At 38.1% G+C, this 16454-nt stretch overlaps 2 protein-coding genes across 5 annotated transcripts in view; both read right to left on the reverse strand.

Moving 5' to 3' along the window:
* The window catches only part of LOC124618569 (zinc finger protein 184-like), a 160926-nt gene extending 154053 nt beyond the window's left edge, over positions 1 to 6873 (reverse strand). For 2 of the 4 annotated variants that reach the window (XM_047146162.1, XM_047145399.1), the window contains exon 1: positions 5927 to 6867. In XM_047146162.1, the coding sequence (XP_047002118.1) occupies positions 5927 to 6082 (156 nt within the window). In that variant the 5' untranslated portion in view covers positions 6083 to 6867. Of the gene's footprint in view, positions 1 to 5926 lie in introns of all 4 variants that reach the window. The other 2 variants (XR_006980546.1, XM_047146885.1) reach the window with 2 other exon arrangements.
* Positions 6874 to 14267: 7394 nt separating this feature from the next.
* LOC124614681 (piggyBac transposable element-derived protein 3-like) lies at positions 14268 to 15020 on the reverse strand. Its single transcript, XM_047142967.1, has one exon. The coding sequence runs from the start codon at positions 15018 to 15020 to the stop codon at positions 14268 to 14270; it is 753 nt and encodes a 250-aa protein (XP_046998923.1).
* Positions 15021 to 16454: the final 1434 nt, after the last annotated feature.

Consider the following 16454-nt stretch of genomic DNA (forward strand, 5'->3'; position numbering starts at 1 on the left):
CACACAGAAAAAGACCTCACATTAATATACATAGTGTTTCTACAAGAAAGGCAAAGCTTTCACATATAATATTGGTCTCAAAAATTGACCAGAAACAGAATCTCTTGTCTTTAACACAACAAAAATTGAAATGTGGTATGCAACTTTCTAATAGAACTCCAAAAATAGCAGCCACGACAGAAAACATTGGTAGCGGTTGGAGTAAGTCACACAGCCTGTAGTGTCACCTCGAAAGGCACAGTACACACTTCATCAAGCTACATAATACTGGTCTCAGTTATAACAAAGCATCATAACAGATCAAATCATTATTTCTATCTTGGTACAACGGTAAACTTTGTCAAAATTGTCATCTGAATTAGTATCATAAAGAAAACACTACACTGCAGTACAGCATCACATTAATTCAAAAGTGTGTGTTTTCTACTACAGACATTTTATTCTCAAAAGCTAACAGCAAATAAGGATAGATACGATTAAATTTTATAGAATCACTCAAAGCAACACTAGTACAAGAATGTTTGTCTGTATAGCAATCCACTATGGAAATTGCAGTCTTCCAGAGAAATATTAAGGACGCAACTTACACTAGAAACAAATTTCCATCATGCACAATCCATGTACTACTGTTCAATACACAATCCATGTACTACTGTTCAATACAATTTCACTTAGTACATTGTCATGCAAATGACACGTATTATCAGTATTGCAAACGTAGGAGACCACGATGGGCACTGCTAGTAAATTACAGTAAATGTGTTACAAGTAATTACCTAAATCTGCAACAAACATGAGGCAGCACTGGTTGCATGCAATCACTGCAATCCACTCCAGAATGGCACATAAGAAACTTCATGATTATAAAAAGATTACAGTGAAATAAAATCACCTTTAAAAACTCTACACTGTGAAGATCAGAATAATGAGGAATGTTTGATATGAGTCATCAGCTTTGATCAGTGACATACAAAACTTGTGACAAATGTCATAAACAATATGGAGACTATAATGTGATGTCTTCCAAAGTAAGAGTGATTTCATGTGTGCCGCAGGGGAGTGTCGTAGGACCGTTGCTATTCACAATATACATAAATGACCTGGTGGATGACATCGGAAGTTCACTGAGGCTTTTTGCAGATGATGCTGTGGTGTATCGAGAGGTTGTAGCAATGGAAAATTGTACTGAAATGCATGAGGATCTGCAGCGAATTGACGCATGGTGCAGGGAATGGCAATTGAATCTCAATGTAGACAAGTGTAATGTGCTGCGAATACATAGAAAGATAGATCCCTTATCATTTAGCTACAAAATAGCAGGTCAGCAACTGAAAGCAGTTAATTCCATAAATTATCTAGGAGTACGCATTAGGAGTGATTTAAAATGGAATGATCATATGAAGTTGATCGTCGGTAAAGCAGATGCCAGACTGAGATTCATTGGAACAATCCTAAGGAAATGCAATCCAAAAACAAAGGAAGTAGGGTATAGTACGCTTGTTCGCCCACTGCTTGAATACTGCTCAGCAATGTGGGATCCGTACCAGACACGGTTGATAGAAGAGATAGAGAAGATCCAACGGAGAGCAGCGCGCTTCGTTACAGGATCATTTAGTAATCACGAAAGCGTTACGGAGATGATAGATAAACTCCAGTGGAAGACTCTGCAGGAGAGACGCTCAGTAGCTCGGTACGGGATTTTGTTAAAGTTTCGAGAACATACCTTCACCGAAGAGTCAAGCAGTATATTGCTCCCTCCTATGTATATCTCGCGAAGAGACCATGAGGATAAAATCAGAGAGATTAGAGCCTACACAGAAGCATACCGACAATCCTTCTTTCCACGAACAATATGAGACTGGAATAGAAGGGAGAACCGATAGAGGTACTCAGGGTACCCTCCACCAGACACCGTCAGGTGGCTTGCGGAGTATGGATGTAGGTGTTATTGTTTGTGTGTGTGTTTTTCTCCTTGCAAGCTAAGCTACAGGTCAGTCTGTCACCCCAACCAGTTTACTTTTTGTATCAGATTCGCTTGTTTCATCAGCTCAATCCGACCCAACTGTCACCTTCCAAACTAACCTAGAGCTTGGGCTATGCTACAGATTTTTTTTCCCCTCCTTCTCCCCCCACCCCCTTTTCTCTCTCTCTCTCTCTCTCTCTCTCTCTCTCTCTCTCTGCTTTCACATCCATTAGCTTTGTCAATTAACAACAAAACTGTGACACTATGGAATGAAAGGTGATGTGACAGCAGTAATTAACAATATGTCCCTGCAAGAGCCCATGACTCACCACGAACATTTCCCTTGATCCAAAGATCATTCACAAAAAAAGAGAACACTCACACTAAAACCTTTCATTCTCCTGCTAAATGTACAGTATGCTGCATACACTGAAAAGAGTTTTACATTCACAACTTGAATATGCACAAGAGAAAGCATGTGTATTTTTTCGTAACAAATGCTGCACAACATTCAAAAACAGGGCAAATGCTGTTGCAAATACTTATAACTTTCTAGATATTTTACTGGGAGGAGAGAACTCTTTAAATTCCAACATTAACCAGGTAGAATATAATCTTGATTATGTTGAGCACCACAGCTGTCACTAATGTTAATGAAAACCACCTCAGCCGTGATGATCATAGTTTTTAGTTTTGGTCTTTAACATTACATGTGACTAGACAATTTGTGTCATGACTTTAGCACAACTTGGCAGCCTGAAGAAGTTCTACAAACAACGAAACTGGTCTTAACACAATAAATATGTAATAACACAACTGAGGCAGTTTTCATTAATAATTAACATTACCCAGGCACTAACAATTTATAATTCATGAGGAAAGATATATATAAAGTGTTGCTGTATAGGCTACATTGAAACTGTGAAACTGGCTGTTAAACAGAAGTATAATTATAAAACAATGAATATCAAAATTGTAAGAAAATTTCTTAGGCGCTATAAAAGTAATATCAATCATGGATGACTGCACCACCAACAGCAAAAAACAAGTCGGTAAATAAAATAAGCTTAGCTATAGCAACAGCAGAAAACTATTTGTTTATGGCCAAGGGTTCCAAGACATGTGACACACACTTACTTCCAATCATGCTAATTATTTACAGTAACAAATACAAAACATGTAACTGGGAAAATCAGAAAAGTGTAACAACATACAAATCAAAGATGATGGCAGAATGACAGAAAATCCACAGGAAATGGTAAATTCTGTAAATGACTAGACCATAATAGACCTACTCTGATATTGCAGAAAAGTAGCAACAAAATCTTTCTAAAGCCACATGCAGCACCAACAATGATACACACAGTGAGCACAATGATGTTTTCCGCAATAGAGTCTGAATTCAGGAAGACATTATAGAAATTAAAAAACAGGAAGTTTACAGGTATAAATGAGGTTCCAATCTGTTCTGAAGACATGTATAGACAACAAACAAGACCCATAAACAAGTACAATATATGAATCCTTTACTTTGGGCACTTTTCCAGTGTTCCTGAATCACACACAAGTTGTGCCATGCTAATGCAGAGAGTACTGAAAACTCGAGTCCAGTTTCGCTACTGTCTGTATTCTCAAAAACACTGAATCAATCATCATAAAAAGACTAATGGATTACATAAATAAGAACAGCCCTTTTAGAGAATTCATAAAAGTGGTAGGCAACTTATAGCTCTTGACAAGAATGGCCCTGTTATGGGTATTTTCTCAGGCTTGTCCTTGGCTTTCAGCACTGTTGACGATAAAATACTACTAAACACACTACAGTAGGCTCAGCGACAGAAGATGGCAGACAGTTGCAAAAAATTTGACACAGCTGCTCCGCATATGTAACTTAATCAGTCACATAATGTGATTTTGTATATATCTTAAATACAATGTCTCAGTGTTCTTTTTGCACCAGCTGTCATTTGAGCTCCAAATTTGAGAGATGGCAACAGCACCACCAGCTGTCAGAGATTTCTTTCGTAAACTATTATATGAGCACTACACGCAAGAGAAACAGCGAACGATTGGTTCCAGTCATACCTGGAGAAAAGGGTGCAAAAGGTAGAGCTGGATCAAGTATCTGCTGCTGATGAATTTTTAATAAAACTGTTGTCAGACAGGGAACATACGTGTGGCTCAGGACAGTGTACGGGATCCTAGTCTCTTCTTAATCTATATCCCACTTTTTGGACAGTATAATACAAGCCTACGGAGTTAAATTGCTCCTTGCTGATGACAGCAACATCATAGTCACTGACAAAATCATAACTAATAGACAAGACAAATGAAACCCTCAAGGATGATTGGAATTACACAGTACGTAATAAATTAACATTAAACATAAAGAAAACAAAAAGTATATACTACAGCATAGATTAAAAACAGTTCCATCACATTAAGTGTAGATGATATGTCTATATATCGTGCAAAAAGCACAAAGCTTTAAGGAACGTGAATAGTTATCATCAATTACATGGAATGATCAGATCAGGTTGCAACAGCCGCTGTTGTGTGGTGACATACATTTCCTACATACATTCAATTCTTAGCTCTACAGTTTTCTTTTCTGGGGATCAAAGGCACAAAACAGAAACACATTTTTTAAACTGCAGAAAAGGTCCATAAGAATAATAACTAGAAGTAGCAGAAAGTACTCTGTAAACAACTGTTGAAAAAATGGGTATCCTTACTGCACCAAGTGAGTGCAGATACCAACCTTTTGTGCAAACCAGGGTAAACAGTACTAAGTAACCAGTTTTATACAGAGGCGTAATCATAATCAACGAACAAGAGCCAGTTTGCATTTGCACATTTACCACACAAAAACTAACAACAAATTCTAAACATTTTAAAGCACGCACTCAAATTTTCTAGGTAATAAATTGCCCAAAAGAGACGATAACTGAAGCACATCCATTTAAAAAGGCAGCTATAACATTCATCAGTAATGCAGAAGCCCCAACTACACAATTAAAAATAGCTTAGACTAAAGAGTAGGCACTAATGGTAAATAATGAAAGGGACAACTACAATTCATTTTACAATACGTGAAACACTGTAGGCCTAATGCTTTTGCAAGAAAAGCATATACCATGTTGTATATTGCATGATAATAGTGTTTTATCTGTCTCCTAAGTTCAGCATCTCATTCATCATGGGAGTATGCTGGCTCACTTTTTCGGGCTTACTAAGGGTGGACATAAAGATGTACATGGGGAATAGTTGTGGGTTTACAGGACTAGAGTCAGTTTTTCAAACGGGCTGCAGGGACTGCAAGGCAAATAACAGCATGTTTGTGATCCAGGAGTCACCAGCAGGAGTCCTTAGTGTGTAAAGTGAAGCAATACAAGACTGTGTATTACAATTAAATGGTGCAAATTGTGTGTAAAACTAAAACCACACTGACGTGACATCAGGTTAGAGTTTGCTCTATCCGGCCATCCTGATTGAGATTTTCTGTTGTTTTCCTAAAACCATCTCAGACAAATGCCAGGATGATTCCTTCGGCAAGACTATGACCACCCTTGTCCTACCCTCATATTTAGTAGTAAGTAGCCTAAATTTCCAGCTATTATTTTCACTGTGTTCTGATGATAAAACCTGCATCACTGTGAGATGATCCCACGATAGATGAACGAGTGACTAAAATAATCAAATTTAAATCATCTTGTTTTAAACGGGGCAAGCAAATTATCGAAAATACCCGAGTCCCACAAATTTGTAATTATCCCTCCATTCACATAGCAGATAAGCGTAAGTAAAATGCCAAACTTCTGCTTATTAACACTACGTAAAACTAACTACGATTCCACTCGTTACTCTTCCAATGATCGTTACTGTCCGCGGTCTGATACCAACAATCTTCGTTGATCCAATCCGTCGATTAATAACAACACACAAATCGAGCACTTTACTTACCTCGACAGAAACGCACGCCAGAATCCTGAAGGACAGGGGGATATGCGGCTCTTCCGCCTCCTCTTCACCAAATATTGGCAGAATGCTACCCTCACTTGACAAACACAACCTACATATCTCACTCATGTTACTTGGTATACTTCTGGAGGGCTGCATTTTTGAAACTTCACTATTTTCACAGTACAAATACAGCACACATTATACACTATTCACGATACAACGAAGACAACATGAATAATAATGTGGATGAAAAGTTGATTTCCGTGTATTAACTATTGCGCCCACAGCCTTCTCAATAACTATGAAACGAATGAGATTACTAAGACCGGTTGGTGTTACTCTTAAAAAAACACCAGCGTCAAAACAACTTACACTTATCACCTATCATACACCTTGCTTATGAACCACTACATTCTTCGCCAACGAGAACGGAGCAACACAGCCATACTTTATACATGTATTGATGGACGAAAGCCGATTCATTAATGGTAACAGTTTAGCGAAATATAGGGATAAGTTTTCAAGTTTTAACAAAGTACAAGGGATAGAAAACACTTATTTGACACATCATTTTGGTGAACATCACCACAGAAGCGCAAACACGATGTTTTTCTTATCGCAGTCGAAGAATGGCTATCATCGAGACGCCTTGACATATCATGTTCGAAGACGTGATGCAAAAATGTCTGACCACTAAACATTTCGCCACTCTCCATCTTGTGAACCAAAAAGTGGATTCAGTCTTCGATAAAGTTACCAATGCAACATATAGAACTTAAAAAGAAGTGATCCGAAAGTCGGTTGCCATTACGAAGTTCTCAACAGTACGAACAAAAGGAACCATATTTCTTTCATCGATAATTCTGCGTTTCACATTATACTCTTCACACATGACTAACCAGTCAGTCTCAAAATCGAACAGTAACGCGCAACGGGCTGAATCAGTTTTGTGACTGTAGTTCCTAAAATTGTTTTTTCTTCTTTTTAAAAATACTTTTATGCTAAGTTACTCTTTATTACCAGGAAGAACAGATTCGTTGAAACAAAACCTCAATTCCACCTGACATTTTTACAGCCAATTTATCTATAAAAATTGCTCCCAAGCCTTTCGATACGCATATTAAGAGCTTATCATATACTGAACATATTGACGACTTGCTTTTCGGCACGTATTTACATATATACAATTTGGTTTGATATCTTCAGTAGTCTAGTTTGTGAACAAGAATATCGCATGTCACTAAAAAAAGGTATTGTAAGTTATGTTGACAAACATGGGTAAAGGAGAGGCTTCCTCGAAAAACTGTACTGTAATTACCGAAAAAAACTTGACATTTATGTTACGTAAACGATGCAGAAACTAAGCAAATATAATATTTAACTCGAAATGCCGACTATCTCTGCAGATGACGAAGAAACTGCAGACATGTATGATGATATGAACGAAATTATGCAGATAGTGAAGGGAGACGAAAATTTAATAGTCATGGGTGACTGGAATTCGACAGTAGGAAAAGGAAGAGAAGGAAACGTAGTAGCTGAATAAGGATTGGGGGTAAGAAATGAAAGAGGAGCCGCCTCCTAGAATTGTGCACAGAGCATAACTTAATCATAGCTACCATGAAAGAAGGTTGTATGCATGGAGAAAGCCTGGAGATACTAGATGGTATCAGATACATTACATAATGGTAAGACAGAGATTTAGGAACCAGGTTTTAAATTGTAAGACATTTCCAGGGGCAGACGTGGACTCTGACCACAATCTATTGGTTATGAACTGTAGATTAGTAGATTAAAACTGAAAATTGCAAAAAGGTAGGAATTTAAGGAGATGGGACCTGGATAAACTGAAAGAACCAGAAGTTGTACAGAGTTTCAGGGAGAGCACAAGGGAACAATTGACAAGAATAGGGGAAAGAATACAGTAGAACAAGAATGGGTAGCTTTGAGGGATGAAGTAATGAAGGTAGCAGAGGATCAAGTAGGTAAAAAGACGAGGGCTAATAGAAATCCATTGGTAACAGAAGAAATATTGAATTTAATTGATGAAAGGAGAAAATATAAAAATGCAGTAAATAAAGCAGGCAAAAAGGAATACAAACATCTCAAAAATGAGATCGACAGGAAGTGCAAAATGTAAGGATGTACAGATGCTTATCTCACTAGGGGTAAGATAGATACTGCCTACAGGAATATTAAAGAGACCTTTGGAGAAAAGAGAACCACTTTTATGAATATTAAGAGCTCAGATGGAAACCCAGTTCTAATTAAAGAAGGGAAAGCAGAAAGGTGGAAGGAGTATATAGAGGGTCTATACAAGGGCCATGTACTTGAGGACAATATTATGGAAATGGAAGAGGATGTAGATGAAGATGAAATGGTAGATATGATACTGTGTAAAGAGTTTGACAGAGCACTGAAAGACCTAAGTCGAAACAAGGCCCCAGGAGTAGACAACATTCCATTAGAACTACTGACAGCCCTGGAAGAGCCAGTCCTGGCAAAACTCTACCATCTGGTGAGCAAAATGTATGAGACAGGCGATGTACCCTCAGACTTCAAGAACAATATAATAATTTCAATCCCAAAGAAATCAGGTGTTGACTGATGTGAAAATTACCGAACTATCAGTTTAATAAGTCACGACTGCAAAATACTAACGCTAATTCTTTACGGACGAATGGAAAAACTAGTAGAAGCCGACCTCGGGGAAGATCAGTTTGGATTCTGTAGAAATACCAGAACACGTGAGGCAATACTGACCCTACGATTTATCTTAGAAGCTAGATTAAGAAAAGGCAAACCTACATTTCTAGCATTTGTAGACTTAGAGAAAGCTTTTGACAATGTTGACTGGAATACTCTCTTTCAAATTCTAAAGGTGGCAGGTGTAAAATACAGGGAACGAAAGGCTATGTACAATTTGTACAGAAACCAGATGGCAGTTATAAGAGTTGAGGGACATGAAAGGGGAGCAGTGGTTGGGAAGGGAGTGTGACAGGTTTGTAGCCTATCCCCAATGTTATTCAATCTGTATATTTAGCAAGCAGTAAAGGATACAAAAGAAAAATTCGGAATAGGTATTAAAATCCATGGAGAAGAAATAAAAACTTTAATGTTCGCCGATGACATTGTAATTCTGTCAGAGACAGCAAAGGACTTGGAAGAGCAGTTGAATGGCATGTCTTGAAAGGAGGATATAAGATGAACATCAACAAAAGCAAAACAAGGATAATGGAATGTAGTCGAATTAATTCGGGTGATGCTGAGGGAATTAGATTAGGAAATGAGACACTTAAAGTAGTAAAGGAGTTTTGCTATTTCGGGAGCAAAATAACTGATGATGGTCGGAGTAGAGAGGATATAAAATTTAGACTGGCAATGGGAAGGAAAGCGTTTCTGAAGAAGAGAAATTTGTTAACATCGAGTATAGATTTAAGTGTCAGGAAGTCGTTTCTGATAGTATTTGTATGGAGTGAAGCCATGTATGGGAGTGAAATATGGACGATAAATAGATTGGACAAGACGAAAATAGAAGCTTTCGAAATGTGGTGCTACAGAAGAATGCTGAAGATTAGATGGGTAGATCACATAACTAATGAGGAGGTATTGAATAGAACTGGAGAGAAGAGAAATTTGTGGCACAATTTGACTATAAGAGGGGATCGGTTGGTAGGACATGTTCTGAGGCATCAAGGGACCACAAATTTAGTATTGGAGGGCAGCGTGGAGGTTGAAAACTGTAGAGGGAGATCAAGAGAGTAATACACTAAGCAGATTCAGAAGGATGTAGGCTGTAGTACGTACTGGGAGATAAAGCTGCTTGCAAAGGATAAAGTAGCATGGAATTGCATCAAACCAGTCTCAGGACTGAAGACAACAACAACAACAACCAGAAACAACTAAAAAGAATATTACTACGTCCTGAGGCTCAGATGTGAACCCGTAATCGCGATTGATTGACATGCATAATCACACTTCCATACTTATCAAGAGGTCCGAAACGAATAATACGGTCTGCTGCCATCCTGCAGCATGGGGTTCACGTCTGAGCCTTAGGACGTGCGATAGCAGCGCATGTTGAGTGTGTCAAGCGTCACCTTCGCGTCTCAATATCTCGGGATGTAATGGGAATATTGCGATGCAATCAACGCCATTGTGTATGTGCTTTGTCATGCTATGGATTGCTGAAGAAAAAATATAGGAGGTCCACTTAAAAAAACATAAGTTTGTGTTAAAAAACACATATGCTTTCGTTTTAGAATGTTTCCAAATGTGTACATTCATGGGCCCCAGCCCTACATTGATACCGGTGAAAGTCATTTCCAATAGCTGTTATTGTTCCAGAGATATTTTGGGTGGACAAGATAGCTGGGACACCCTGTATATACATAGGGTGCATTATCAATGCACTAAATTTGAAAAGGTTTTCAGTAATGTCAAAATTGTATGTCCATTCCATGCACTTTCTCACAGATAATAATTGGACTAATGTGGGCAAATTTATTTATAGTTTACAATGTTGCCATCAGAACTTTTCCATCAACAAATTTCGCTGTTGCTGTAAACGTTGACTTGATAAAGTTGCCATTAAGAACAGAGCACTGCCTTATGCATCAAGAAAATCTGATTAAATTTTTTGTGCACATCTTCTCTATATCTTTCCTCTTCCTTTCTCTGCCACTTATTTTAAGCCCTCCTTGATGTTGAAGAAATTATATATACAGTAAACACAACTGAAGTGTTTACTTATTATCAAGTCCTAAGTAACAAACAGAAAACAATGCTTGGAGACAAGGCATATATATATATATGGAAAAATATGGTTAACCACAGATCAGTGCTGTTATCAGTAAAGTATAAAGTGCAATGTTGCAAGCTTTGGTACTGGAGTTAATCTGTTTACTGCTCAGAAATGACATAGTGCAGAACTTCAGGAAGTTACCATAAATGTTGACCATACATTCATCTGTAAAATTCATTCAAAGAAGGTGATTTTAAAGAAAACAATATTAAATTTGAAAACTGAAATAATATTAATTAATACAATATAATATTTTTAAAAGAAATTGGTCTAAAAGAGTGCATTCGCAACAGTAAACCCCAAGTATCCATTAGTAGTTTGCATCTGAACTCAAAATATTAAGAATTTTTGTATCAGGTCAAAACGCAGTGAAACAGTTAATCTTGGTTAATTCCAACTAAAAGACATATAACAATGGTAAAACTATAAGCAATACAAATGTTGCTTTGAAGACTATAGTGCTTTAATGGGCATGGTCTTATGGTCTGATTGAAGGTAGTATGCTCTTCCTTTCCACTGATTCTTAGACAGGCCTATCCAGCCGGTTAGTTATAGGGGGCCTGCAGTTTAATATAAACTGAAAACTATGGAGCAGCTCAGGATCATCTCTTTATTATGTCTGGTGATGTACATTATTCGCTACAAAAAATTAAAATTATGAATATAGTATTAAAAACATTTAGAACATTTTAAGTTATTTTTCAATAGAACAGTAGTGAAACACCCTTAAATTATGTGAGTAGAAATAGCTGTGAGTCTTATTGCAGTAGCTGTAGCAAAGCTGGGCAACTCAAAATCACAAGAGTTGTATGGTCTGTAAAATTTTACTATTAGAAAAACAGGAAGACATTATATTATAATAACTTCGTTTACTTGTGAACTGGGTTTTCATGGCATGTTCTTTCTCAGCATGGTTAAAGATGCAGTAATTGTTCTGTTACATAAGAAAAGTAACAAGTCATGTGTGAATAATTACCAACACTTTCTCTTGTGCCAAATAGTAGAACATTGCATGTTTCAAAAAATCTATAGATATCGTTTTAATGGAACTCTGACCAACTATCAGCACCATTTTGTGATAAACTCATCAATGCTGAAAGCTGTTGAAAACATTGTTTCAACAGTATCAGTGCCTTTGAAGCAAAATCATTTGTTGATGTATTGTTAATTGATCTGAGCTAGGCATTTGATTCTGTAAGTCATGAAATTTTAGTAGGTAAAATGTGGTACTATGACATTCATACCATACAAATATGATCTCTCTGTGCCAACAACAACAATTTTGCTGCTGTGAGAAATTACTTAGAAACCTTAATGGAACAGTGAATGTAATTTCTAGCTTACTTAATTCTGACATTGACTGTACTTTCATTAAACTGATGGGTATAAACGTGTATCCTAAATTGAGAAGGGGATTAGTGCATAGACTCTATATGTATTAAGCAGTCTGTATGTATTAAACTGTCAAGTCATGTGCTTGTAGCGGCATCGATCACCATATTGACATCAACCACCAAGTCAATGATAGAAACAATGAACAAGTCGTTACCTTTATAGAAATTTTTCTTTCTGTTTTCTGGCATTGTATGGCGTCATATGCTTTGGTGTAAAGTGCTCTGTGATTTTTCTGTGTGTAATCATATGAACAAAGTATGTAATTCAAGGCAACAGTGTTAGAATATCGCTCTACACACTCGTCGCCCTCTAATTCCCACATTGGTGACCCACAACTCCTGTAGTGTTCCACGTACATAGCGAACACACCGCGCTGCCAATGAGACAATATCACAGATCATCAGTGGTTATTAGGACGTTTCACCAGTTTTGACTGTGTTGATTGTTTTGACTGTTGCATAATGCAACAAACTATATGGAACAAATTAAGTCTGGAAATAATAGTGAAAGTGATTGCCTACCTACACCGATGTGTGTACACAGACTTCCTGCTCCCATGGACCACATCATCACATCACTTTGCTGATATTATTGACTTACTTCCAACAGAAGGACACAGAACCTGATCTCTGCACGTGATAATTTTCGATTCCAACATCGCTTCCTCACTCCTCCCAACTTAATGCGTGCTTCTGCGCTGGTTTTTGAGGGGAAACATTTGTTCTGATTCCAACATGGGAGCTCGAATGGCATAGCCACGCCAGAAATTTCCTGATTTTCTAGCAGACTGCAGTCAATCAAAAGAGGTTTCACCTCCCAATACCCCCAGATCTACTCAGCTGATCTCTTTTGGACAATGTTTCAAGAATGATTCTACTGTATAACATGTGCCACCAAAAATGCCTCAGTTCTTATCAGATTAACCCCAAGCTTAGTTCGCTATCAGCAAATCAGAGTTCACTATTCACAACTCAGCAGCAAAGGATTGGGCATTACTGTGTCATATAGGTGAAATGCTGCTAGGCTCAGTGATATTATCCTATCTCCACACCTTTTCAACAAATATGAGGAAACCAAATGAGCACTATTTCAAAGACCACGCAAACGACCTCAGCAGCAAATTCATCTGGCTATTTACTTGGACAAGTAAACAGATTGACACACACACAGCTGTGCTGCCACCTACAAACTTTAACGGATCGGACGTTAATGCCTTATATTTCACTATGGGCTGTATGGACAAGCAAATTGGCTCAAGAAAGTTAAACATTGGTAACATGTAACGAAGGACTTCCACAAGAGGTTCAGTTACAGTTAGCAGATCATGTCTGCGCATTGCAAGATGGATGCCCTCACTCCCCAGCAGCTATCAGCAGTACATGCAGTTGACAGCCATGTTGCGTGTGGATTTGGCAAGTGGCTATCGAGCAGTACTGACCACATTTTAGACAACATCCTGATGCACCATGCAAAGGGCGGTGACAGCCATCATGTCCTTATTTTCAGCAGGCAGTAACCAAAGAGTACCAGGCAAGCACAACGGCTGGTCCTTTATGTGTGAGTGTCATATTAACCAGCATTTTTTTTTTTAAACCAGCTGACAACGACAGACCACTGGGTGCCGAGATTGCATGTTGATGCTGGTTTCACGCTAGCAGTGACAATGCCAGACACAAGTGCTCTCTTCCTTGTGATCACCCAAATTGCGCCTGTGATTTTCACTATGCTTCCGTCGTTGCAACGTTAAAGTAAAAAAAATACTCAACGAGATGAATCAAACCAGTTCATTTCCCTCATCTACAAGCACAACGGCTGGTCCTTTATGTGTGAGTGTCATATTAACCAGCATTTTTTTTTTTTTTGTGGACTCTGGGTCTGAGATCAGCACAGTTCAGAATATCGTTTTCCTTCATTAACCCATAAAATAAAAAATGCAATAACCTAGAAATAAATAATTTATTTTAATCGATCCTCAATTGGGGGTAATGGCATATGTCACTCTTTTTTTACATTTTCTTTTATTTTTTGTGCCAGACAACAAAATAATCAACATGGAGTCCCACATTGCACACAGAACACTGTTTTCTCACATTTTTCTTGCAAATTGCACATTTTATTTGTTTCCCAGTGTTGTGCATTCAATCATATGTCCGTTTCCATAAGTCCCGAGTTCAATTGGAACATGTGAAAGGTAGATTTTTGGTATGATGGACGTCCTGCCCTTTTTGGATCAGAAGCAGCAGATGATTGAACAAAATATTCCCTTGCCACCATCCTCCGGATTTGAAGCAGTGGAATATTTTCATTCGAGAGGCAGTAGATGATGTGCTCGCTGATCAACGCTACATCTAATATATTGGTGAACAATGGGAGGTACCATTTCTTCCCTCGAATTCTCACACGAGATTTCTGCAGATTCCAGTGCAGTTTGTCCACACCTCCAATATGATTGTTACATTCTGAAATCATTCTTTGCTGTGGATCTTGCACTTCTTTGTCCTCAGCTTTGCTCCATCTCTTTACTTGGCTTACTGGATGCACTGTCTCAAGGTTTGACAAGAGCATTACACAATTGTTATCCTTCCACATTACTGCCATTATCTCTGTATTCTTCTCAAATCTGTAGTTATAGGTTCCTCTTAGTTTCTTCTTCATGCTGTTCTCAGATTCTATTGGGCAGTTATTCACTTGGTTCATGGGGGCAGTTCCAGTTGCCCTTACTCTCATTTCTGAGAGCTCTTTCATCAAACGAATGCTCGTGAAAAAGTTACCAAAATAGATTTTGGGAAGTTCAGGAGTCCGCAGAAAACAAATCATATTCAACACAACTGATCCGCCAAGTCCCAGAACTGAAACATCACTTTTATCCTTCGATTTTCCTTCATAGACTGACATGTGGTAACAGAAACTGCATTGAGAACAGCACATGGACCACTGTTTGAATCCAAATGTCACTGGTTTCCTGTGAATGAACTGTTTTAGGTGATAGTATCCATAATATCGTACCATTTGCTCATCAGTGCTCAGGCTGCCGGGAAAACCTTTAAATATCATGAAGTTATTGTTCAGTAAATCCCTTTCGTCAGGTAGGATTCTGTTCAGACATGTGTTATCACTGAAACGAAGGGGCGCTTTATTTCCATATATCTGTTGCGACTCACACACTGTCGTACACACATTATATCAAAGTCCTCAATAGATTTTCCTGTGGAAGAGCATGGAATCCAGTGAAGAGTAGTATACCCATGAACTTTTTATGCATCCATTGCATAACTTATAGCTGTAATTGTTGTTCTGTGTAGCATATTAGTTCAATACCTGTTCATCAAAAAATTCTTCAAAGGACTCAACAGCAGATTTTCCTTTTAGTTCTGCTACCAAATTCGATTTTCGCTGTTCAGTTGCTGCTGCATCAGGATAGGTTTTAGAGTAAGTTGCTTATTCTGTTGTCCAATTGAAAGTGATATTAACTTTCACTTTCTCCTTTCATTAGCTTACATGTTCCTCATTTTCCTTTTCTCCACTGGCATGCCGGGATGGTTCCTTTGAAAGGGCACGGCCGATTTCCTTCCCCATCCTTCCCTCACCCGAGCTTGCGCTCCGTCTCTAATGACCTCGTTGTCGACGGGACGTTAAACACTAATATCCTCCTCCTCTCCACTGGCATGAATTTGCAAGGAACCTGGAACATCAGATGGAACAGCATTTATATATTTTCGTCGATATTTTCACACTCAGACATCTCATTTACACGATCTGGAGGGAGCTCGACAATGTCAGTGGTCTCATTCACATCATCATCATCACCAAAAGAAGCTATGAACTTCGGGTCATTTACAATTTCTTCAGTTTCCTTCATAGTAAGTGCCTGATAGTGACTCATTGTGCCTGAGGTGCAAATAAAAGCAAAATAAAGTTTTACATGGAGACTACCATGAGCCCCAAAGGGGAATCGAAGCTCAGACAGGTGTCATGCAGAAATGAAATAGGTCTTTGAAATAAATGCTTGATAAACATCTTCTCAAACCATTACAGAACATGCCTGTACACAGAAATTGGAAGTTATTTACATAATAATATAACTTCCACTGTTTTGAAAATATGAAACTATTGTAATGCTGAAAAACGTAGCTTCTTCACAGCAATGAAAGTGTACAATTCAATCGTTTAACAACAACTGACGAAACTTCAATTCAAGAGCTTGACAAAGGTCTGGGCAACAATGGGAAACGGTAGCATTCGCTGCCGGCATTATTAGAATTGCAAAATTTCCGTTACAAAGACAAAACCCCAAATGGGGATCATGGCACTTAATTGGTTAATTATGCT

The sequence above is a fragment of the Schistocerca americana genome, chromosome 1 (genome assembly GCF_021461395.2).
Source record: "Schistocerca americana isolate TAMUIC-IGC-003095 chromosome 1, iqSchAmer2.1, whole genome shotgun sequence".
Classification (NCBI taxonomy): domain Eukaryota; kingdom Metazoa; phylum Arthropoda; class Insecta; order Orthoptera; family Acrididae; genus Schistocerca; species Schistocerca americana.